The sequence below is a fragment of the Podarcis muralis genome, chromosome 11 (genome assembly GCF_964188315.1).
Source record: "Podarcis muralis chromosome 11, rPodMur119.hap1.1, whole genome shotgun sequence".
Lineage (NCBI taxonomy): Eukaryota > Metazoa > Chordata > Lepidosauria > Squamata > Lacertidae > Podarcis > Podarcis muralis.
The window spans coordinates 38,347,499-38,372,091 of NC_135665.1; the positions used below are offsets into that span (position 1 = coordinate 38,347,499).

Sequence of the window (24,593 nt, forward strand, 5' to 3'; positions counted from 1 at the left end):
ATGACAAACCTAGACAGCATCTTAAAAAGCAGAGACATAACCTTGCCAACAAAGGTCCGTATAGTAAAAGCTATGGTTTTCCCAGTAGTGATGTATGAAAGTGAGAGCTGGACCATAAAGAAGGCTGATCACTGAAGAATGGATGCTTTAGAATTATGGTGCTGGAGGAGACTCTTGAAAGTCCCATGGACTGCAAGAAGATCAAACCTATCCATTCTGAAGGAAATCAGCCCTGAGTGCTCACTGGAAGGACAGATCCTGAAGCTGAGGCTCCAATACTTTGGCCACCTCATGAGAAGAGAAGACTCCCTGGAAAAGACCCTGATGTTGGGAAAGATGGAGGGCACAAGGAGAAGGGGACGACAGAGGACGAGTTGGTTGGACAGTGTTCTCGAAGCTACCAGCATGAGTTTGACCAAACTGCGGGAGCCAGTGGAAGACAGGAGTGCCTGGAGTGCTCTGGTCCACGAAGAGTCGGATGCAACTAAACGACTAAACAACAACAACAACACCCGTAGATCTCGGGGGGGGGGAGGCAGCACCACAACAGAAGACTCAGCCCCTGAACTATGCTCATTCACTGTGTTCATGATCATCACTGTGTTCATGATTCACTGTCTTCATGATCAGGAACCCTGCACAGAGAGAGCCTTCCCCTTTGCATGTACAGCTATAGGTGTGGGGGCACTCTTCGCATTATAATACTGTAAATGCACCCTGCCCAGACAGAACCACTATGCCACTCATGGGCATTCATATTACCTAAATGGGTCAATAGTATCCAGAGAAATTGCATTCCCTGGATTGCACCTTAGTGTTTTCGCGTACGATAAGGAAATGGTTTCCCATTCATTCCTATGGAGAAAGTGAAGCAGCAGCGCTCCTCACACAGCCTTGTTTACCAGCTCGTCATTTCCTTTTGCCGACCCATTGCGCTGGGGCAAATTGTGGCCCTCCGGATGAAGGTGGGACTCCAATTCCCATCAGCCCCAGCCAGCACGGCCAATGGTCAGGGATGATGGGAGCTGGAGTCCAAAGAACAACAACAGGTTGCCAGAGCCAAACAGCCCGGCGCTCTGCCTGTGGCCAGACTTCAGACGTAGGCGCGCAGGGCTGCGTGCGGGTACAGAGAGAGAGAGAGAGAGAGAGAGAGAGAGAGAGAGAGAGAGAGATGAGGGCGAGGAGAGATGAGGCTGCCACTAGAGACCGGAGCAGCCGGGATTGCGGCAGCCGCGAAAGGTGAGCGAGGCGGCAGCGACGGCGCAGCTGTAGGCAGGCTCTGCTCCGGGCAGGAGGGCAGCCTTCCGGGTTCCTCTCCCGCCTCCCGGAGCGGGGTATGAAAGGATGCCCTGATGGAGCGCAGCGGCGGGCTCCAGCTGCCCCTCTGCGGCCGGCGGCTCCCGCCTCGCCAAGCAGGCAGCAGCGTCGCGGGGAGCCGATGGGGCGCCGTAGAGAGACCGCGAAGCAAACACCGCTTGGCGCCCTGAGGCGGGCGGCGCGCGCCGCTTGCGCCGAGTGAGAGGCGAGGCGATGTTCAGCAGCACCAGGCCGGCGGCGGCGGCGGCTCCCTAGGCTGGGCTGAGCAGCGCTGGGAGCAGCTCTGAGGGGGCCTCTTTCGACAGCTCCTCCCGGGGAGCTTCGCGGGCCCCGCCGGCTTGCTTGGCGCCAGGGGCGGCGAGGCGGCAGCGGAGGGATGGGCTGCGCTCCCAGCATCCACGTCTCGCAGAGCGGCGTGATTTACTGCCGGGACTCGGACGAGTCCAACTCCCCGCACCAGACCACCACCATCTCGCAGGGCACCGCCGCCACCTTGCACGGCCTCTTCGTCAAGACCGACGCGGCCGACTCCATCCCGTCGGTCCTCGCCTACCAGAGCCGGCAGCCGCCGCCGCCGCCGCCGCCGCCAAACTGCCCGGCCCACAGGCGCAGGAAGCCCGCCGGCCGAGAAGGCAGGAGCGGGGTGCACCACTGCTGTGGCGTCGAGGCGGAGACTCAGACCAGCCAGACCGACGTCAAGGTAAAGGAGGCAAGGGGCGGGTTGGTGCCAGCACCGCGCAGGACAGCCTTGGGGGGCGAGAATGGGAGACTCAGCGGGGGCGGGGGGGGCATAAGGTGAAGAAAAGGGTGTGTGGGTGTCCCGTTGCCTCACCAGGTGTCAAGGCGACCGCTTGAAGGAACTACCCTAAGCAGGCTTGGACGAATATAGTCATATTTAAAATCCACCCCAGTGGGGCCTATGCACTGGAAGGCAGAAACTTTTGACTGGCAAATCTTTTCCCCATGGGACACCCTCAATGGCTATTAATTTGAGGTGGCCACCCAAGGAGGGCCTTGGGCTATGGGAGGTGTCCCACTGGGGTGGGAGTGTGTGCTTTTGAAACTTTAGCCTGTGCCAAGTTTACCACCTTACTCCCTTTCTGACCGACTGCCTGACTCCTAAAGGGCAACTTGGGGCGGATGACTGCCCCCCCAAAAGGGACTTTTAGATGGGTGTCTCTTTACTTGTTTCCCAGGAGATGAGCAGCAAGAGCCACAAAGAGAGGAGGGGTAAGGAAATGGCAGCAGCAAGTGCGCTCTATGTTTTTGTCTCCTACATGGAGCTGTTTTCACTGGCAGTGGCAAAAAGCCTCTCCTGCTCTGAACAGAAGAGAAGGGAGCATGGTGCTGAAAAGCTGCAGCTTGTGCTGGGCAGAGATGCTGCTGCGGATGCACATGGGATGCAGCTGAAAGGAGCTGTTGCCATGGCACCCCAGTGACTCACTCCTGCTACAGGTCCCTCCCATTCTGGCCAAGTTCTGGTACATGCACATAGGTGACCACACTCACGTACAGTATTGGCAAGCAGCTACAATGCTGAAGCTCAGGGTCAAAGTTACAGCACATCCCTAAGGCTTCTGTGCATTTAGCTTTTGTCAGGCCATTTGCCTTACTCATGAAAAGTGTGCCTGCATTTATTCAAATATAGTATTCTAAGATGTGGCAGCAGAAAGATGGGTTAATGCAAAGATGTATCCCAAAAGGACAAAAAGCATGAATTAATTTAAATGTGACAGTTTCCAGAATGGTAGCCATGTTAATTTGTCTGTTGCAGTAAAAACAAGCCGTGGGACCTTAAATGATCAACAGATTTATTATGCCATATTCATGAACTACAACTGATGGAGTGGACTATAGGTTATAAATGCTTATGCCGTAATAAATGTTAGCCTTTAGGGTAAGATGCTGCAAGACTTTGTAATAGGAGTGGGAGATGAAGGGTGGGGGATACTGTGTGTGTGTCTATCTACCCCACCCCACAGCTTTTTAATATTCTGGATAAACAATATGTAAAACTTAGACTGTTTCTGGGAACCTGATTGATTTTTGTTTACAGTAATGGGCGACTAGGCTGTTAGCAGCCAGAAGTATTCTGAGTTCCTGGGAGCCCATAGAATTTAGCAAGATCAAACATATACACAGCCAGGGTGGTGTAATGATTGGGGCATTCAACTTATAAAAGGGAGACCAGAGTCATATCCGTGTTTGCAGTGAAGTCCAGTAGGCAAACTTGGAGCTAGTTATCATCTCTCACCCCAATGTACTACATAGAATTCTACAGATAAAATGGGATAACTGCATGTTACCCTGAACTCTTTGCAGGAAAGATGGGATACAATGGTGAGGAATAAATAAGGCAGGAACCAGTCACAATGGGTAAGGGATATTGAGTTTCTAGCTACAGTATCTCAGATTCATGAAATCAAGGCTAACATCAACATTTAAAAACAGATGTCAGAATTAGAAGAGAAAAAAAGGATAGGAAAGAGGCAGAGACTAATGGCCAAAATGAAAGATCAGCACCAACTAGACAGTGTCCTGGTTCACATGCAATGCTACATTAAACCATGAATATGCATGAGTGAGCAAACATGGGTTCCTGGACAAAAGATCATAGCTGCAGTCAAAATCTGGGGCTTAGTCAGACATAATACTAAGCCAAATCATGGCTTAGCTTTCAATAGTGCAGCAGCAGCAGCACGACCAGAGGAGGTGTGCAGTCTCCAGGCACCTGCATGTTTGCTCATCCACGCTAAGGGCATAAACTGGGCCAGTGTGTAGAAGATAGTACTGAGGTCTGGAGGAAGGACTAGAGAAACAGAATGAGGAAAGGACCAAGAACAGGGTTGTAGGATAGATAAAGCTACAGTCATTAGCTTAGGACATACTGTTCAAACAGTGACGCTGTTCAGCTTTCTCAGTGGAACCACAATATAGTCTGAAATACCATTCCTGGTACCTGTGAATTAAGACCTCAGAATTAACAGCAGTATAACAGATGGTAAACCTATTGCACTGCAGGTGTTCCCATCATTCTGGACCATTTCCAATGCTGGCTGGAAGACCATTGCCAATAACATCTGGAAGACCACGGGTCCCCACCCTGGCTGCATACAGTCAGTGTAAGATTATGCTTGGCAAAGAGCGAGTTAAAGATCTGGCTATGACAGCTAGAAAAGGGATGGGGGACCTCTACTAGCCCAGATGTTATTGGACTCCAGCTCACATCAGCCCCAGCAAGCATGGCCAATAGTCAGGGATGATGGGATATTCCAACAACATCTTGAAGTGCTGCATATTCCCCAACCCTGTTCTGGACTCATGAAAATAACACATTCAGAATGCCTTCAGATTAAATGGGAATATTCTGTTATCTGATATTGTGTCCTAACATACACACTTGGGTCTCTATATGTATTTGGAGACATGGCGTTTCCCCTACTGTGTAGGTAAATGGGCTGTCCAGTACTCCAGTCGCACAGAGCATGCTGGCAGGAAACCTTTGTAGTTGGGGATGCAACTGGCCAGTGACTTAATCTGGATCACATTTTGTAAATATGAAAACAGATAGATATAAACATAAACACATGAAAAACTCATGCTGTCAACTTGCAACCAGTTTGGCCTTGGCTGGACATTGTAATCTGCATTTGTTGCTACCACTTTCTGCAAACTATTGAGGGAAGGAGTTTGTAAATTGCTTAAAGGTAAAGGGACCCCTGACAATTAAGTACAGTCGCGAATGACTCTGGGGTTGCGGCGCTCATCTCGCTTTAAAGGCTGAAGGAGCCGACGTTTGTCCACAGTTTTTCCGGGTCATGTGGCCAGCATGACTAAGCCGCTTCTGGCAAAACCAGAGCAGTGCATGGAAATGCCGTTTACCTTCCCGCCGGAGTGGTACCTATTTATCTACTTGCACTTTGATGTGCTTTTGAACTGCTAGGTTGGCAGGAGCTGGGACCGAACAACAGGAGCTCACCCCATCACAGGGATTTGAACCGCCGACCTTTCGATTGGCAAGCCCAAGCGGCACAATGGTTTAACCCACAGCACCACCCTTGTCTTAGCACCACATTTAAAAGGAATGGTAAAGAACAGGAAGAGTCTTCAGTGACACCATTCTCCTCTTACCTCCAATTCATGTAGAGAGAAAATGTGCCACTCTGCCAGGAATTTCACTGGGTGGTTTATCCTCCGGTGGGATAGGCAGGCTTACAGCTGCAATGCCATCTGGCTCTCATGCTGCAAGTAAATCATAACTACCTGGACAAATAGTCCCATTCGGGTACAATCTTATAAATCACAGTGGTGTGTCAGCAACCTTAGCAGCATATATACATTATGGTGATTTGTTTTTCCTGTTCAGCTAAAGTTTAATTACAGCCCCATCTTTTATAGTCAGGGCAGATTAAAGCAGGTATGTTGAATGGGTTTTGAACTCAGAAGTGAAAGTAAGTTCTTAATTATGCCAATTTGCTTTGCAGATAGCTTAGAAGGCTTTGTGTAGGATTTCTATAAATAGGGGTGCTAGTTAAATGATGAGGTGCTGGCAGCAGTTATCATCATTATGAACCAGTTATATAACTCTATTATAACTTTTTTAGTATTCTTGAGAAGTAGAAAGATGTGTTCACCTCTCTCTTCTTTTATAATACAGTCTGAAAATTCACCATGCAATATTATAACATAGGAAGAGCTAGAAGGAATCAATAACAACACCTATTTGCCATGCTGTGCTACAACAGGGGCAGCACAGAACTGAGAGATTTCTGAATTAAGAAGGCTACCTTAAATGCTTCATAATGCTGGTTTATATTCCAGATTTTGGAAATCTAAAAATATATCAAGTCTAGCTTTTCTTAATGATGATGAGGACCAGAAACCTATTTTCAAGAGATAGCTGAAAATAATTAATAAATTCTTTAGCAACTTGAAGCTGTTGGCTCAGTACACTGCAGAATGCAAGGTCATGTAGTGCGTAAGGCAACATTTTAGGGCACAGAAACCCAGTGCAAGGGTGAGTGTTGAAAAATGTGAAGTTTGGTACATTATTAACAGGTTGTACTTCAAATAGTTATTTTAGTTCTGAGCATTGTTTAGCTAATGAGTGCATTTGTACTGCAGAAATAGTTATCAATATCTCATTCCTTAAATATCAGTCCATTTTGTAGTTTCCTGACACAATGCATACAATACAAAAAAATTTTTTTATAAGAAATAGTAGCATATATGGTATATACTACCAGTTACTGCATCAGTCCAATGAAAGTACTATAGGATTTCCATATGCATGAAAACAAATTGCGTTGTAAGGGCACAAACTAGCCAATAAGCACTATGAAAGTTTTATTATTATTATTATTATTAGGAAATATTTCTTGGCTTCCTGAAAACTGGCTCTGTGTGGCACATCCAATTATAAAAGGTCTTTAAAAACAAATAGCACATGGTCTGTGCTGCAGTGAGCTTTGATAAAGCAATTAAAAATTAACAGGAATAGAAAAGACAAATATTCTTTCAGTAGGAATTCTACCCAGGCAAGGATTTCATCAAAGAGAAGGTATAAAATGAATCAAGAAACAGAATTATACAACTGTAGAGTTGGAAGGGATTCCTGAGCATCATCTAGTCCAACCCTTGAGAAATGTGTTTTTCTCTTCCTGCTGGCTAACTGTACTCCACCCTTGCTTGTTCACGCAACACATAGGTAGTGGGTGCTGCTCGCGATTGTCTGAACTCTTCAGATGTTAGAATGGAGCTGGCAGTGGGCTCATGGTACCACTGGCATTGGCTTGAGTCTTCTGCTGTCACAGTGAGATAAGCAATGCAGAGTAGCAGAATATCTTAGAATTTTAAGACTAAGGACTTGTCCACAATACTTTTTGTCCTATGCCTAGAAAGCATGGGTCCAGGTGGCTTTCTGCTTGACCCGCGCTTTCTAGGCATGGGTCCGAGTGGTTTTGCCTTTGCCCCAACACTTTCCTACAGAAAACCCCTCTAGCGCCAAGTCGGAACAAATGTCAATCTGTGGAAAAGCTGATTGCCATTTGTTCTGATCTAGCACTAAAGACTGGGCTTCCCCGGGAGAAAGTGGAGGTGGAGGCAAATGGAGGTGTGGATAATCCCTAAGATTAATGTGTGACTTTTGTTAAATTAACCATATAAAATAGTATCTATAGGCTGATGGCTTTAGAAAGATACACTGATAATGCAAATTGATCAGGTGAACTTGGGCCAGCTGTACTCTCTTAGTCTCATCTATTTTCAGAGTAGTTGTAAATTTAAAGTAAAGCAACCAACAGTGTGGCTAGGGTGTTGGACTTTGACTTGAGAAACCACAGATCAATTTCCAATTCAACTATGAAGCCTACTGGAAAACATTGGAGGCAGTCATGGACTCCTAACCTGTGTCACCCTACCAGCTCAGAGAGTTGTTATGAAGATAAAGATGTATACAGTAATTTGCCCTATAATATAAACTGGTAGATGATACCATATGCCTTGGGGTTTGATTGATTTAAAAAAAAATACAAATATAGCTCAAAGCAATTATTGGAAAGAATGCAATGCAAAAAGAAAAAGGAACTTATGAACACATTTGGTGGGGATGTCCCTAAATTAAATTTGAAGATTAAGATGATGAGCATGATAAGGACAAATGTGAAATTTGCTTTTTTGGTTTCCCCTCTTCATTTTATTTAGATTCATTCTCAGTTATGGACAGTGATCAGATTTGGGCTCTTATGCATTTAGATTTTATGAGTAATTATTAATGGATTAAATCTCTCTCTGTGGAGAAAGTAGTTTTTAAAAATATATATAATGGCCTCTTGTTTCAGCCAAGATAGTAGTCAGATTCTGTCCAGAATTTTTGCCCGCTCCTAAGCTAGAAAAATAAATCTCAGTCACATGAGCACTTTTTCACTGTGAGATGTCGAGACACTATTATGATAATGCACTTCTAGTAAGTTTTACCTCCTGTTTAATAATTAGCCCTTAATGCAAGGCTCTGTGCTCTTTCTTCTGTCATTTCATGCCAGATGTAGAAAAGGAGCACATCAATTCCATTAAAGCTGTCTTACAGATATTAGCTTGCTATTTTAGGGTTTTGCCTTAAATTGCTAGCAATTTAGTGTCAATGTTCCTTGCCTGCTCTAAATTCCTTTTCATTTTAGACAGGGTTTTAAAATGTGGGTGGGTGGGTTGATGCATCCTTGAGCAGAGGGGAGGATGAGCACACCATGGAATAAAAAGAAAGAAAAATTGGAGAATAAAATATTCATAAAATAGTGGAGGATAGGTACAGGGGCTTGCTTCTCTCTTGCACTTTTTAAAGAAGCAGAACTGGCTTAGTAAAATCTCCACGGCCTGGTTTGATGTTAGTAATGTGTAGAAGCTTATTTTATTTCACAAAATTTATGTTCTACTTGATTGTAATAAAACCTATAAGTTGTTGGCATCTGTCTGTCTCGGGACACAATGAAGGAGTGTGTCTTTGGGGGAGAGTTACAGTTGCAGAGTTACAGTGCCTGCTGTGTCTGTAGAGACGGATACAGGAGAGACATGTTTTGTTGCAGCTGGGGCAGATGAGGGCGTCCGGTTGTGCTGCTGCAGATGCACCATTTATTTTTTCTGTGCTCCTCTCCTTGGTCATTCCTCCTCTGGTCACTGATGTGGATACATGATCTGGCTGTTTGTCTCCAGGCACTGAGGTCGTCTGCAGGGGGTCCCCAGATGGTGGGGTTGATGTTTCCAGCCTTCGTGTCTTGTCATATCTTTGTAACGCTGAGTTGGTCTGCCATTGGCCTGGTGCCTGAAGGCAGTTCCCCGTACAGCACATCCTTGGGGATCCTGCCATTCCTCCATTTTGTGGACATGACGAAGCCAGCACAGACATCCCTGAGACAGGAGTGCAAACATGCTGGGAATGTGGGATTGGGAAAACACATCTTTGTTTGAGACTCCATCCTGCCATGTGATGCAAACCTCTAAATGTTTTACCAAAACAACAACAACCCACCATTACATTTATTAAGAAAAGGCAGTTGAAACAGGTATTTAAAAACATTCGAAAGATAATTGAAAGCAGCACTAAGCTAAAGAGTGATTAAAACATGTATATGGTATCTGAAGAAGTGTGCATGCACACAAAAGCTCATACCAATAATAAACTTAGTTGGTCTCTAAGGTGCTACTGGAAGGAATTTTTTTACAGTGGTGCCTCGCAAGACGAAATTAATCCGTTCCGCAAGTCTCTTCGTCTTGCGGTTTTTTCGTCTTGCGAAGCACAGCTATTAGCGGCTTAGCAGCTATTAGCGGCTTAGCGGCTATTAACGGCTTAGAGGCTATTAACGGCTTAGCGGCTTTAAGAAAAAGGAAACAAACTCGCAAGAACTCGCAAGACGTTTCGTCTTGCGAAGCAAGCCCATAGGGAAATTCGTCTTGCGGAACGACTCAAAAAATGGAAAACCCTTTCGTCTAGCGAGTTTTTCATCTTGCGAGGCATTCGTCTTGCGGGGCACCACTGTATTTTGTTTCGACTATGGCAGACCAACACGGCTACCTACCTGTAACTAGAACATGTATAACGTTCTACATATCTGGATAGGCTTGCCTAAACAAAAGTGCCAAAAAGAGTACAGCAAAGGTGCCTGCCTGATGTCTATAGGCAAGGAGTTCCAAAGTGTGGATACTGCCGCACGAAAATATCAATTTCTTACAGGTGCAGTGAATATCATGTGGTACCTGTAACAGTGCCAGTTCTGCAGTTCAAAGTGGTTCACTGGGTACATATGAGGTCAGGCAATCCTGCAAGTAACAATTTGCCCATGTAGGCTAGTATTTCCTACTCTGACTGGCAGTGACTGTCAAGACTCCTGGTCATTTTAAGTGGAGATAAGGATTAGATAGGAAGTTGCCCTAATCGTTTTGTTGCTTCCCACGCCAGTGTGAGCTGCCAGGCGGTAAGAGGTAACACAGTCATCTGAGCCTCCTTCACACATTGCTGAAGCAACATGGGAGCCAGTCCATTGAGCTGTCCTGGGACTTGCCACACAGCTGTGGCTACAAATGAAATAGAGCTGAGTCACAGCAAAAGGTGGAGAGGAGCATAAGGAACTGAAAGGTGCAGAGGAACGTCTGAAGGCTAGTGCCAGAAGGAAAGCCCGTTCCAGGCACACATAGACTGGGCTCTTCCAGCCAGTAAGTCAGCAGGGATGGTGCTCCAGCACTGATTAGAGCTCATCTGGACATTTAAGTGCTGCCAAAGAAGAAGAAGAAGAAGAGTTTGGATTTGATATCCTGCTTTATCACTACCCGAAGGAGTCTCAAAGCGGCTAACATTCTCCTTTCCCTTCCTCCCCCACAACAAACACCCAATGAGGTGAGCAGCTGCATGTGGAGGAGCGGAGACGTGAACTCGGTTCACCAGATTACGAGTCTATCACTCTTAACCACTACACCACACTGGCTCTCAGAGGAAGGAACACTAATGCAAAGGGAAATGACATCAGATGGGGAAATGTAGGGAACCCAGCCCCTCCACTCCACAGAGCAAAACACTCTTAACCACACAGCCACAAGAGCAGGCAGCAGGAAGGCCCCTGGTGTAATCTTCCAGGGCCAAACCCAGATACGGCCTCCTTCCTTCCTCTTGCCCTATGCATAGGCAGATTCCCAGCCATATATTATGATGGAACTTTGTGTGTGATCACAGCAAGCCAAAGGCTTTAAGTGCTCAAACCACGTCTACAGATTTCAAAGAGAAAAGACTGGGAAGAACCAAACAGAGAAGTAAGGGAAGCTTTCAGAATGGCCAACACAATGACTGTAACTCAATGATAGAGCACATACCGTACTTTGCATGTAAAAAGTCCCAGGCTGAATCTTTGACACCTCCAACTAGTGCTGGGGGAGACCCCTGACGAGCTGCTGCCAGTTAGTGTAGGCATTTCTGAGTTAGAAGGACCATTCATTTGACTTTGCATGAGGCAGCTTTCTGTGTTCCAGTCAGGAAGCAGCAGGTAAGTAAAGTCTGCCATTGTGAGAAAAGCTTGGTGCAGTTTATCTCGCAGTAATATTAATTTAAAAGGCTGGGCAAAAGTCAACAGAAATTTCGCAGTGTGATAATTTTGTATTATTGCTGTGTGTCGTATAGCCACAGCCCTTTGAAGTACTGTTCGAGTAAACTGTAGCGATTGTAAATACTTTGCTGGGTACTGTGGACTGTATCAGTGAAGTGCACCTAATTCCCATGGAAATTAGCTGTATTTTTATGAGTTTGGGGTGGTAAACTGGGTGCCAGAACTCCTCTAATCCCTGGATCCAGCAAGTGTTAGAATGTAATCAAGGCTTTTAATTCTTGGAAAAGCCAAGCTAGCCTCCTGGTGAGGTGATAGCTTGGGTGATGAGCCATTAAAGGGGATTAAGGTGCTGGATGCAAGGCAGCACATGGGCAGGCCCCTCTCCCTCAGGAGATAAAGCCAGAGTTTGGAGCAGAGGTAGCAGTGATGAGACCTAGGAAGGAAAGCAGCAAGCTGGAGAAAGAGAGGGAGAGCAATGTTTGGTTTTTGTTCGATCCAAGGCTGTGGCTATGGGAGAAGCAAGACCCTTTGGGGTGTTAATGCTGTGAACCCCTTCATAGTAGGTTCAGGTTGTGTAAATGAACCATATTTCATAAAGACACCACAGTCTCCGCTGTGCCTCTTTCCCAAAAGGAAACACGAACCCTGGGTAATCGCCTGAAATCTCACAGCGCTCCATGACTGGGGTGGGGTGCAACAGTATTGTGTTTTTTCTGTAAGTCACTTTGAGAGCCAGAGTTGAGCTAATTAAGGAGGGTATCATTAATATTAGAACAAATAAAGAATGTAACTTGCATCTGGATTCCACTCAGAGAGCAGAGCTAAAGGCAGATTAGGGGTCAGATTATGAGTCAAATATTGAGTATTCATACTAGATTTGCTTGAGAGCTGTTTCGGGAAGAATATATTATGCTAGGACTATGAAGCACTTTACTTCCCCCTTTGGAAACTGAAGTAGTGGGCATCTCTGACTCTGAGCAAAAGCTGGAGAAGATTGACTCTCACAGATACCCACATTCGTAACTTTCACAAAAAATTTTAATATTACCTTCCATTCACTGAAGGTGAATGTAACCATCATTTTCACAACCATCGTTCACTACGTAGGCCATCCTGAACCACATTGCAGTAGTGGCTCAGGTATGCATACTAAAAATAATAAACTACTGGTATATAGACACAGATGCAGTCCACCGAAAGCTACAAGATTAAATTCATTTTCCAAAGGAGATCCTATGAAGGTAAGAAATTGCTGTTTGCTTATTTGCCCTATGTCCAGAGCAGAAATCAAAACAGAGAATACAATCAGTATTTGCTGCTGCTGTTTTCAGCCTACCAATGATATGTTGTTGATTACTTTCCCCCCTATTTGTATTGCGTTTTCTTTGCACTGAAATGAATTATCTTTGCATTGAAATGAATAGTGTGAATAATGTACTTAATTACATAATTACATAAAATTTCACCACAGTGGACAGTGAGAGAAATAGTGTGGTTTTTATTGGACACCAACTTGCATCAGAAGAGAAACAGTGGTGTATGGGAAGAACATGGGTTGGAACAGAAATACATCCCAGCTTGGAATTAATATACATTATACACAACTCAATCTTATGCATTTTTCTTAGGAAATAAGTCTCACTGATGTCAATTGGACTTACTCCTTACGTACAAGACAATGCTAGTACAAGACAATTAATATTTAAATATTAATTCATTCTAAAAGGCATTTAGGGTCATAATGAAACTTCTGTAGATTGGAAATTTAGGCTTTTCAAGAAGACGCAGCTTGCTAGGGCATTAAAAGTTAGTCATTTGTTGGGATCTTATGCCTTTGTAGCCTTGTTCAGACTGACATTGGGGACTGGTTTACAGTCCTTTGCTGTGAACTTTGAGCTTGAATTCCTGCTCCACCACTGTAATAAGCATTGGTGTCTGCACATGGATGCTGTGGGATAAATGTGCAGAATCCCAAGGGTCATTCTGTTACCCTGCCACATACATAACCAGGCCATGTGTGAACTAAGCCCTCGTGTAAAACTTGTCAAGTTAATGTTTGTTTTGTATCAATTATATTCCCTTTTAATTTTTGTGTAATATGTTCAGATAAATGCTGTTAACATGGTCTGACACAGGGGCAGAAATCTTAAACACTGTTTTCATTTAGCAGGCTTCAGCAATCGAGACAGAAATTGGGCCCATGAGGCTGACACAAGATCCTATTCAGGTAGGACATTTTTTCATTTTAGTAATAACTATTAAGTTCAGTATTAAGGTTCAACTAACTGCTACAATCCTTAAGCTCAGGAAAATACACAGGTTAAACCATACATTTTCTGTATATGTAAAAAAAGACCTGTACATTTTAAACTTTATTCTTAGGATGACTGCGGAGCTAATAGATCATTTGAAACCAGTTACAAAGATTCAGTAAATTGTGTGATATTCAAATTCTGAACCAGCTTGCCTTACTTGAGAATTATAAATAAAAAAGTAATATCTGATGGTATCATTTTCTGGGAATATTGAGTGGTATCCAATGAGGTTCTGCTGGTGCAATGATGCCTCTATGCCCTCTCCAAATCTGTTCTGCATGGATTGGATATTATCCCCAGAACAGATATTATCCCCAGAACAGACTTGAAGTTTTTAATGTATGATATTTTAGTGGGGTTTTTGGTTTCTATGGAAGCCGCCCAGAGTGGCTGGGGAAACCCAGCCAGATGGGCGGGGTACAAATAATAAATTATTATTATTATTATTATTATTATTATTATTAAGCACGCAAGGAGAGGAGAAGGGAGTTCTGTGGCACAGATTTTGTGGAACTACTTTAGTGGATACCACCTCCAGCATTAGCATTAAAACAACTGCAAATTTGTACTTTCCATCTTCAGTTCTTAGTCTCCAGCATCATCCCAGAGTCAGGCCCTCTCTCAATATGTGGAAGTTGTACTTCTGGCTGTCAGGACAAGTAGCCAAAGACTGACCTATCCAGCATCTTTTTCATTATAGGCCATAATATTCTGCAGCAACAAATTTCACTGGGTAATTGCCTGTGGTATAGAAAAGTACCTCTGGCTTTCAATTTTAATGGCGAGTGCTGAAGTTTTGTATTCTGAGAGAAGGAATTAACTTTTTTACTTGCTTGCCATCTGTCAAGCAGAGCTGCCATATTTCTGTTTTAATTAATCTTCCTGAGAGCCAATCCACATAGTCAGGACACGGAGTGGGAGAGTCTGTCTGGGACAATTTAGTTTCAGAATGCAGGTGGCAAGTGGCATGTTTGGATATCTCCCTGACCGCTCACTCCCTGTGAGAAGGTAGCATGGAAGGGGTGGGGGATAAGAAGGCTAGAGCAGGTTTTGGCCCTGAAGCCTGAGCATTTGCTACCAAGACATTGAATCGCACATGGTTCTTATGCTTTCTAGAGGAATTCCTTCGTTCCACAGATTCAAGAGCTATTTACTAGGTGTGACTGGTCTGTACAGAAAGAACCAGTTATAGCAAAGTTTAAAAAAGATAGAACTTTTCTGCCTACTTATGCTTCACGTGCCATACTGGCTTGTCTTAGAACTTTTTGAAGTACATTAATAGTCTACAGCCACAAGCACTCAGCTTTCTTAACAGATTAGTCATACACTGACGTTTGTGGTGGTGCAACAGTCGTATTAATCATCATCTCACTTATTGTTAGGAAGTCAGCACTTCAGATAGCTTTAGATAACACAAAATCAAGGTCACCTTGCCAACCTGCATATTAAATGCATTGACTTTCATATGGTGACGCCATGGCAAAGCACAGTCGTCAGAAACCAGCTAAAGAGAACAAAACTTTCTTGCCTTAACCTATACACAGGATGTCCCAAGGATACTAACAGGACAATCTATTCATATGAAATAAACTGAACTTTGAAACTCTGTACATTTTATGCTAAAAGAGTTCTAGCTGGGTACTTTGAACAGTTCTTGTCAATTTTTTTATAAACAATGAATCTTTTCTTTCTTGTATTATATTTATTCTAAAGCAAACATGCTGCATGACCCACTAGATCTGCCACTGTTGGAGCATCAGTGCCAGCATTGGCACTGGTTTCAGGCACAGATCTTGTGGATTTCAAGTGAGATCTTATGCAGTTTTGGTGAGATGTTGTCTAAAATTAGTGCCAATGGTGGAGTGGGGGGTAGCCACAGGAACACCACATCAGGGGCTCCCACTACCTGAGATGATGGTCTAACCCCACCTAATGGCTGACCCGGCCCTGGCGATTGCTGTGATTTAATAATTTGTGTATATTTCAAAACAGAGCAGTTCAATTTCCTATGTTGCTATATAAATTTGAAAACGACTAGTAAATGTCACAAAGATGACAACATATTTCCTTCTTAAAGCGCTCTCGTGAAAAATCATGAATTATTTACAGTGTTGCTTTCTCACTCAGCACATCAAAAAGCAGTTCTCATCTTGTCACTGCCTTGGGATTGGCAGATCTACCACAGAGACACTACAGAAATGTACAGACATTTGAGCGCACATAATTCTTTAAAGATGCATGAGTGACAACCCTTGGAAGCAGAAAATCCACAAAAGTATCTATAATATGGCCATTTGGGCACTGTATGTACAGTTCTGAATGGGAGTTGTGGTGACATGATATGGAGTATTACCTCCTAGCATGATGAGGACATTATTAAAAGTAGAATGGGAGAGGTTAGGGTGAAGCCCAGGTCTTCCCCGCCATATACTTTATCAGCCCCTGACTCACTCCCTTTGTCTCTTGAGTAGTGTTTGTCAATTCTGAATTGAACGAAACTGTAGCTACCATGGATGAATATATTGCCCAGCCAATTTCTGAGTTGAACATTGAAGATGTTAAATACTTCTAGTAAAGAAAGCCATTCCATGCGATCAAAGGCCTTGGCTGCATTCCAGAATAATAACTCTGTGGGAAACTTCAAAATGTTTGCATGGTCTCTATAAGATGAGCAGCAGTCTTAGCATTACTAACCATGCTTCTCAGTTTGCTTAAAAAATAATATCCTCATTATATTAAGACTTTTTGCTAATATTGAAGGCAGGATTTTATAATCAGAGTTCAGTATTAATACAAGACAACATGATATGTTTCCATACCTAGTTGTGAATTACTTAGACTTGTATTGTGGGTCTGATTTATTGCACTTTCATTACTAATAGGCCAGTTAGTCAGCTACGTGAGTCTCTTTCCAAATTTAGCAAATAGCGCTTCTGATTTCAGTTATTCTCATCATTTAACAGTGTTTTACATTGGCTTTTATGGCAAGCACATCCATAAATTTCATCATTCAAAAGCGTGTGTTTTAAATGCTGCCAACTTTTGGAAAGTGAGCGGGAGCAGTGTTGCAGTAATTTTAAAAACAAATACTGTAATTTTAACCGCAAACATTATTAGGTTTAAATCCACAGTATAGGAAGGTGTTTTAAGTGTGACCACAGTAGTTTGCCTTCTGTATTTTATAGGTGTTGCTGATCTTTGCGAAAGAAGACAAACAGAGTGATGGATTTTGGTGGGCTTGTGACAGAGCTGGATATAGATGTAACATAGCTCGGACGCCCGAGTCAGCGCTTGAATGCTTTCTTGATAAACACCATGAAATAATTGTCATAGATCATAGAAACTCCAGATACTTTGACGCAGAAGCCATCTGTAGGTAATTAATTGCCCTTGTTTTTCATATGAAACTTGGAGTGTGAGTTAACTGTTCCATAATAGTACTATGGTCACTTTATTTAGTGTTGCTGTACATCCAGAATTTCCTGGACATAGCCGGGATTTGGCCGTCAGAAAAGTGTCCAGGTGGAAATCTCTGAAATGTCAGCAAAAATCCAGATGTGTGGCAGCCCATGTTGGCAGTGTCGTTTTTTGTGATTTTCCTTAAAAAATAGTTCAAAAACTTTTTTGAGATTTTGCACACACAAAAAAGCTCAAACGTTGGGCAATACTAAAAGAAACACTCAGCAACTTTTTTGTCTGGATTTTCACCTTTTAAAATATGGGAACTCAACTCTATTTCTAAGGCAAATCAGTGCCTGGACCGTGCCACTTCAGACTGCATAGTAGGTGAGATCACAGAGCATAGTTAAAACTATTTGCTACCACAAGATGTGGTGATAGCCACCAATTTGGACTGTTTCTGGAGGAGAAGACTGCCAATGGCCGTTAGCTGAGACAGCAGTGTGGTTCCTCCAGAATCAAAGGCAATATGTGTCTGAATAGCAGTTACTGAAGATCACACGTGTGCTATGGAGGACTTAGCCAGATTTTGGGCTTATATAAGGATTTGGTTGACAACTATGCATGCCAGACTAGAAAGGCCTTGAAAATGCACTATAAAGGACTTGATAAGCACATATATGCTTTTGTTCTTATGATTATTCTATGATTCCATAGAAGAGCTGAACTCCTGCTTTATAGAAAGTTGAATATCAAAGAGAATAGGAACATAGGAAGCTGCCTGATATTGAACAGATTGTTGGTCCATCTAGGTCTGTGTTGTCTGCACTGACTGGCAGCATCTCACCAATGTTTCAACAGACTATGTGTGTGTGTGTGTATATATATATATATATATATATATATATATATATATATATGATTTTTTGTATGGAGGAGCATTCAGTTAGGTGAGCCCCTACTTGCAGTCTGATGTGACATACATTGAGGTTTACCACCTCAACATCAAACTAGACCCTCAACACCAGGAATAAAAGGCATACATGTGAGCCTGAATACTGCAAGATAGTTCTCTGCAAATCAAGCCAAAAGCAGTATTTTGTTTTCACTTCTGAAAATAAAAAGGTTGTAGGCAGCTAAACTCAGAGCTGACTTAGTAACCTTGTGCTCGAGCTAATTTAGGGTTGTGTGGGTGTTGCAGAGCCTGGTTGCATGGTGGAACAATCAAATGACCTCCTCTAAAAGTCCATCAATAGAATCATAGAACTTTAAAGTTGGAAGGGACCCTGAGGATCATCTAGTCCAACCCCCTGCAATTCAGTAATATGTAGCTGTCCCATATGGGAATTGAACCTGCAACCTTGGTGTTAACGACACCATGCTCTAACCAACTAAGCTATCTTACCCAGGTCTGAGAAATGTGTAAAGATCGGGTATATGTTGAAAGATGAATGAAACTGATAGTTTCTTTATTTCAGCTTCAAAAAGTTGCAGATTACACACACACACACACAACAACAACAACAACAACAACAACAACAACAACAACAACCTGGAGAAACACACATGTAGCCACAGCTTTTTCAATTATTTCCTCTGAAGATGTTCTTGCTGCTGAAGAAACAAAACACTGTTTTGCTTATAAAATAGCTTATCTCTTCAGTAATATTAACTGCTTCAGAGGAAACAAATTTAACTTTGGTTTTGTGTGCAATTTGCCTGCATAAGTAAGAATCCACTCATAGGTTGAAATATGGTGTTTGGTATATTAATTTTTGTTGTTAAAGATGGTTTCAATGATTATGACATTGACTTTCCTAATTTCAGGTCAATCCGTGCTACAAAGCCTGCTGAACATACTGTAATATTAGCTGTTGTTCCACAAATGTAAGTATTTTTTGGCAAGAATGTTTTCCAAATGACACTTTTTTAATGGGTAAGGTTAACTAATGACCAAAATATTTTAGCAGTAGTTGGACTTCACATCCATAAATATGCTAGTGATAAGTGTTTTAATTGACTCTTTACTCAGAGAAGGACAATACAAGTCTCTCATTAAATCTTAGATCGAACTATTTATTCAGACAAGAATGTCTATTCACTTCAGAATGTGGTTTGGCACATTATTGAAAATTCATACATTTCCCAAAACTCCTGCACTTAGGATATGGTGCTGTTGCCATTGGAAAAGGACTCCCCCCGCTGCTGCCGCTGCCTCCTCCACCACCATCACCATTAAATTTATACACTGCTTGATTGTACAAAAACCTCAAAGGGGGTTACAAAAAAATAATACAATTATAAATAATTGTAAATAATACATACAGAAATTATAAATAATACATACAGAAAGTCATCAGCTGCCTCCATGGGAATTCCTATCACAAATCTGCAAGAGCAGAATATGGTGTTTTGAGGTTCCTTCAGGATTTAATACTGGCAGGATTTTTGTTCTCAGGCCAAAATGCAATTAAGGCACATTGTGACCGATAGCACACCAAAGCTATTTGCCTTGTGGGGGTATGATGATGGGTTTAGCTACTTAGCCAACATACATTGTGCAGTCTAGATTTCTGACTCGTACCAAGCTCATGTTGGCATAACATAACAAATAAGGAAAGGCGATATCTGCAAAACTGATATTAAGAGGAAAACTGAATGTGCTAGAGTAAATATATATTTTGTGCTTTATGACTTCTATATGTATGAATAATATTATTGCACTAATTCCCAAAGGGGCAGCTATGGTAATCTGTGTTGCAGCAAAAACAACAGGCACTTTAAAGATTAACAAATTAATTGTGGCATAAGCTTACACATACATAAATACACATACTTGAGGGAATTATCAGAATTTTTCAGATCTCTTAGCTGACAACATTTTCTACAATTCTGTAGGTCTGGTAACCAAGAAGAAACGTCTGTCCTACCCCTTCTCCACGCAGGTTTTAACAGGGTATGTAGAAATTATTTTCACTTTCTTTAAGTGATAACTAATTTTTCAGTCTCCAGTTATTTTCTCTCAATGATTTGATGCAAATGTTGTCAGATACCTGTTCATCAGCCACCCTGAGTGATGGTGCATACGCATCAGAATGATGAGGTATAAATTATCATAAAAATTGAAAATACAGGGTCTCTAAGGGTATCTTAGTAAGCACCTTAGTAAGCACCTGTAACTGCCTGGTCCTCTGTGGTCAGCCCTGAGCAGAAGAGGACTGGAAAGCTGGCTGCTGCTTTCTTTGCCTTTAAGATCCTTATGTAAACACAAAATGAGTCTGGGAGTAAGGTCAGACTCCACAAGCAACCACCTGAACTTCTTCCCAATAAAGACCTGGTTACACTGGAGAACTGCATTTTTAGATGGATTTTTTTTTAACAAAGAGGGACCAACTGTTTGGTGTGTGTTGTGTGTGTTTCTTTTTTATCCCCCCTTTTTTCTTATTTATTTATTTACATACATTACATATTCAAATTATATAGATAAGACACATAACGTTGAATATTCAAATACTGTAAATAAAACACATAATGTATTCTTCGCCTTTAACATTGCAGTTGTATATCCACATTTAATCAACTATTGTTACACCGTTCCCTTTCCCCATGTACCCTTGTGACTCTCCACCCCCAGCCCTGGGCATGGCTTCTTTAATTCTATTTACTAATAGTACTATTGTGTTTATACTTACTATCTAACTTATTCAAAATTCCATCTTCAACATCATAATTCTTGTCTTTGTGAGCGTAGTCGAAGCATAGAGTTGTGTGTGTTTCTTTGGTGCAGCCGCAACGAAAGATTGAAAAGTTCTACTTTTAAACTAATCAGACTTCTGTGTTATTTCTGAATTCAGGTTAGTTTAAGCTATTGTCATTTCAGAGAAGCCAGGATCAGAAATGACTTATGGTGCTGATTTGTTCAGAGCCAGGAGTGTGGGGGGGGCATCTCCTTTTCTTGTTTGTTTGTTTGTTTGTTTGTTTGTTTGTTTGTTTGTTTGTTTGTTTGCCACCTCCTTTTTTCTTCCTCCCCAGTTTGACATCCACATGAAATTAAGCCCAAGGGTCACATAAAATTAGCCTTGACTCCTGCTTTTAAGCTAACCAGGGTTATCCAAGTTCACACATAATGAGGACCCTGGTTAGTTTATTAAACAATAAACTGGTTAGTTTATTGAACTACAACTCCCATCATCCCTGACCACTGGTCATGCTGGTTAGGAATGATGGGAGTTGTAGTCCAACAACATCTGGGGACCCAACGTTGAGAAAGGCTGGTTAAAAGCAGATGTAGATACTTCCTATGTCCTCATGACCACGTCAAAGGAGGGGTGTGGGTGTGTGAGAAGACCTGAGTATGATGCAGGTTCTTGCATGTGATGCTAAACCCAAAGTTCAGCATTTGTTTCTAAATTATTTCAATGGATATGAGCTTAATGCTCTGATGATGCAATTTAGCACTGAGTCACAAAAATGGCATGCTCATTTGCAGGCTGAATTGATCTGCGTTATAGCTGGCCACCTCACGAATCTGGTGACATTAGCATGCATCCAGATGGGAAATGATCAGACATCACCAACCCACATTTGTAAGCTGTGTCATGGTGCTGTAAATGCAGCTTGGTTTTAAGCTGGGCTCATTCTGAACCCTCCACTGGTCCACCAGCTCCCTTATGGACAGATCAGTTTGGTCTTGTGAATCAGCACGAATGACCCAGTCTATTAATCTCTCGGTGCGAATTCTATTGTCTTTCTTATCTTTCTCTCTCTCATGTATTTGCTGCAATAATTACAACCAACTTGTTCAGACAGGATCCCATTGAATATCTCCATGCCATCTTTAGGTTGTGTATTATAGCTCATTCTCGTTGCCCTTGTTCTCAAGTGACGGAAAAAGGATTAACATATCAAAGAATAGGCTTTAAAATAATACTAAGTGGGTGGACAGACACTTTCTATGCTTCACTGGTTGCCTTCTGGGCTGCCATTTGTTCACAGGGAAAGCAGCCAGAGGCTGAGCCTCTGATTCAAAGCACGGTCACCTGGAAGCAACTTCATTAGTATTGATGAGGCCAAGGGAGCAATCCTAACTCCCAGTGGGGGAGCAGTGGGGTTGAAAGGAGCAGCAGAGCCACCACCACATCCAAAGCTACACAACGTACACCAGTGAACAATTTTTTGTTGAGCCAGCTTCAAGCTGGCACAGCAAAGAGGCCAGCTCTCATCCCTCTCTGGCAGCTATAATGGTTTAGGATCCAGTAGATCCAGTGCCAGGCCTTACAGCAGGTACTACTAATGCAAACTTCACTGACAGTACCCCGTCCACAGTTCACACCAGGAGCAGTGAACTCTGCATCTTCACCAGCAGAGTTGGGTAGAAGGAAATCTGTGCTATATCCTAACTCCCTCCAGCAGCATGGATCAAGGGTTAGGATTGCTGTAGCCATTTCAGAGGTTTAGGGTTTGTGTGTACAATAATAATAAATGTATATTATTCATAGTAGCCTGCTTTTTTCATTAGGACTTCAAAGTAACTGGTCAAAGAATAAGGAAAATGTAAATAAACATTATAGGGAACTACAGCTGCCATTTGTTCTTCAAGTTCCCCCCTCCCATCTCTGCCATTCCTCATCTCAGTAGAAAACTGTCAGCATTATACTTTGGCTGCTCGTTGCATTTGCCAGACCTGCTTTTTCATATATGTAGCCTAAATTATGTGAGAGGGACTTACTCTATAACAGGAACAACCAATGTGAAGCCTTCCAGATATTCTGGGACTCCAGTTCCCATCAGCCCCAGCAGGGGCGGAGGAAGTGGGTGCGGTGGGGCCAGCCGCCCCAGGTGTCAACACTGAGGGGAGTGACAAAATGCCGGACGGCACTCACCGTGGGGCCTGCAGTGTACCTGAGCCACACGTCTCCTGGGAGTGATGCAGTAGTTTGGGCGTCTGCAGGCTCTGCGCTGCCCCAAATGGTCTGCTCATCGCCTCCCCCTCAGCTGTAGGGCGGCTGAGTGGGAGGAAGCAGGCAGACTCCTTGGAGGCCCTGCGGAGCGTCCTGCCCGGGCTGACCCCACCCCGCGGCGACTGGCCCCGCCCTTGGGTACAGGGCACGTGCGCTGCCCGAAGCGCCCAATCAGCTTGCTCCACCGCTGAGCCCCAGCCAACATCAACAATCATCAGGGATGGTGGAACTTGTAGTACAACATCTGGAAGGCAACGCATTGACTACCTCTGCTCTGTACCATTCTGTGCTATTAAAATGACATAATTTTTATCTGACAGCCAGCTTCTCAAAGGTCCATTTCTAGTCCTTCTACTCAGGGATTTACCTACCCTGCTGTACAGTGCAGTTGTAGTTGCAAAAGCCACATCCATTCTGTTCTCCTGTCTGTTGGTACCACTTTAATTTACAATCACATATGCATGACATTTTAGGGGTTCAGTATGCATAATATGTGGTGCATGCAGTCTCTGCAGTTTGCAGAAGTTTTGCCCAGGCTGGTTCCCCCTCATCCACCAGCCCACATTGCTCACAAAAGCAAGATTAGGATTAAGGCAGGCTCTGCTTGCACAATTCATTCCCCCCCCTTTCTCCCCAAAAGCTCCCCCAAAGCATATGGGGCCACCTAAACAATGTGTCTGTCTTGTGGAGGCTATAGTAGGAGAGGGGAATTGCCCAAACTTGGTAAGTGGAACCCTGTTGGATTCAACCCAATAAAAACATAAATAAAAACTTAATTCAGAACATGGAAAACATTAAGATAAGCATCCAGAAGCAAAAACCACACTGCAATTTACAATTTGCACAATTTGCAATTTACAAGGCACAAACCAATGTCCCCCTCTTTTCCTTCCTAGGGAGAAAGTAAAAATCTAAACTACGGGCATTTGCACATACCAGGCTTAAATTGCCTTTTATAAATTATTTATGTTGACATCTGATTCATGTGAAAGAGAAGGCCAAAGAGATGCAATTGTAACATGGATGTTATTTGGCCAGGGCAGATTTTGTATTAATAAAAACAAACTGAAGCAAAGCCTGCTTTAAGACTCATTACTGAATCCCCCACTGGACCAACACTTGCAATTCTAGAAAAGTGGGGACAGGATATTATGGGTCATGTTTTCCTTATGCAAGAAAATGTAGCATCACACCAATAACCAATACATTAAAATTTGTGAAAGTGATTTTGCACCTACAATGGTGACGGTGACACTGCTACATTTTCAGTGGGGAGGGGAAGTGGAGACTTGTGTGGCATATTCTTACTGCTGTAATTCTTTCAGCAAGAGCCTTTGAAGTTTCTTCAAAGGTTTGTTTGTTGGCCATAGAAACGTTTGTTCATTTATAGGGCAAGTAACATCAGAAAGTACCATCTGCTGAGATAGCCATCAAAGTCTCCATGTCCTCTTTAAAAAGCCCCCCCCCCCCGATCTTCAGTTAACAACCAGTCTTCCAATGCAATACAGCTACCAGTTTCA

General features: G+C 43.0%; 1 protein-coding gene across 2 annotated transcripts in view; it reads left to right on the forward strand.

Annotated features, from left to right (window-relative positions):
* The first annotated feature begins 1,108 nt into the window (after nucleotides 1-1,108).
* PDE8B (phosphodiesterase 8B) overlaps nucleotides 1,109-24,593 on the forward strand; it is a 43,556-nt gene continuing 20,071 nt past the window's right edge. The window contains exons 1-5 of one of the 2 annotated variants that reach the window (XM_028748030.2): nucleotides 1,109-2,017; nucleotides 13,567-13,626; nucleotides 16,900-17,090; nucleotides 18,941-19,000; nucleotides 20,012-20,069. In XM_028748030.2, the coding sequence (XP_028603863.2) occupies nucleotides 1,694-2,017; nucleotides 13,567-13,626; nucleotides 16,900-17,090; nucleotides 18,941-19,000; nucleotides 20,012-20,069 (693 nt within the window). In that variant the 5' untranslated portion in view covers nucleotides 1,109-1,693. The remainder of the gene's footprint in view (nucleotides 2,018-13,566; nucleotides 13,627-16,899; nucleotides 17,091-18,940; nucleotides 19,001-20,011; nucleotides 20,070-24,593) is intronic. The other variant, XM_028748031.2, reaches the window with a different exon arrangement.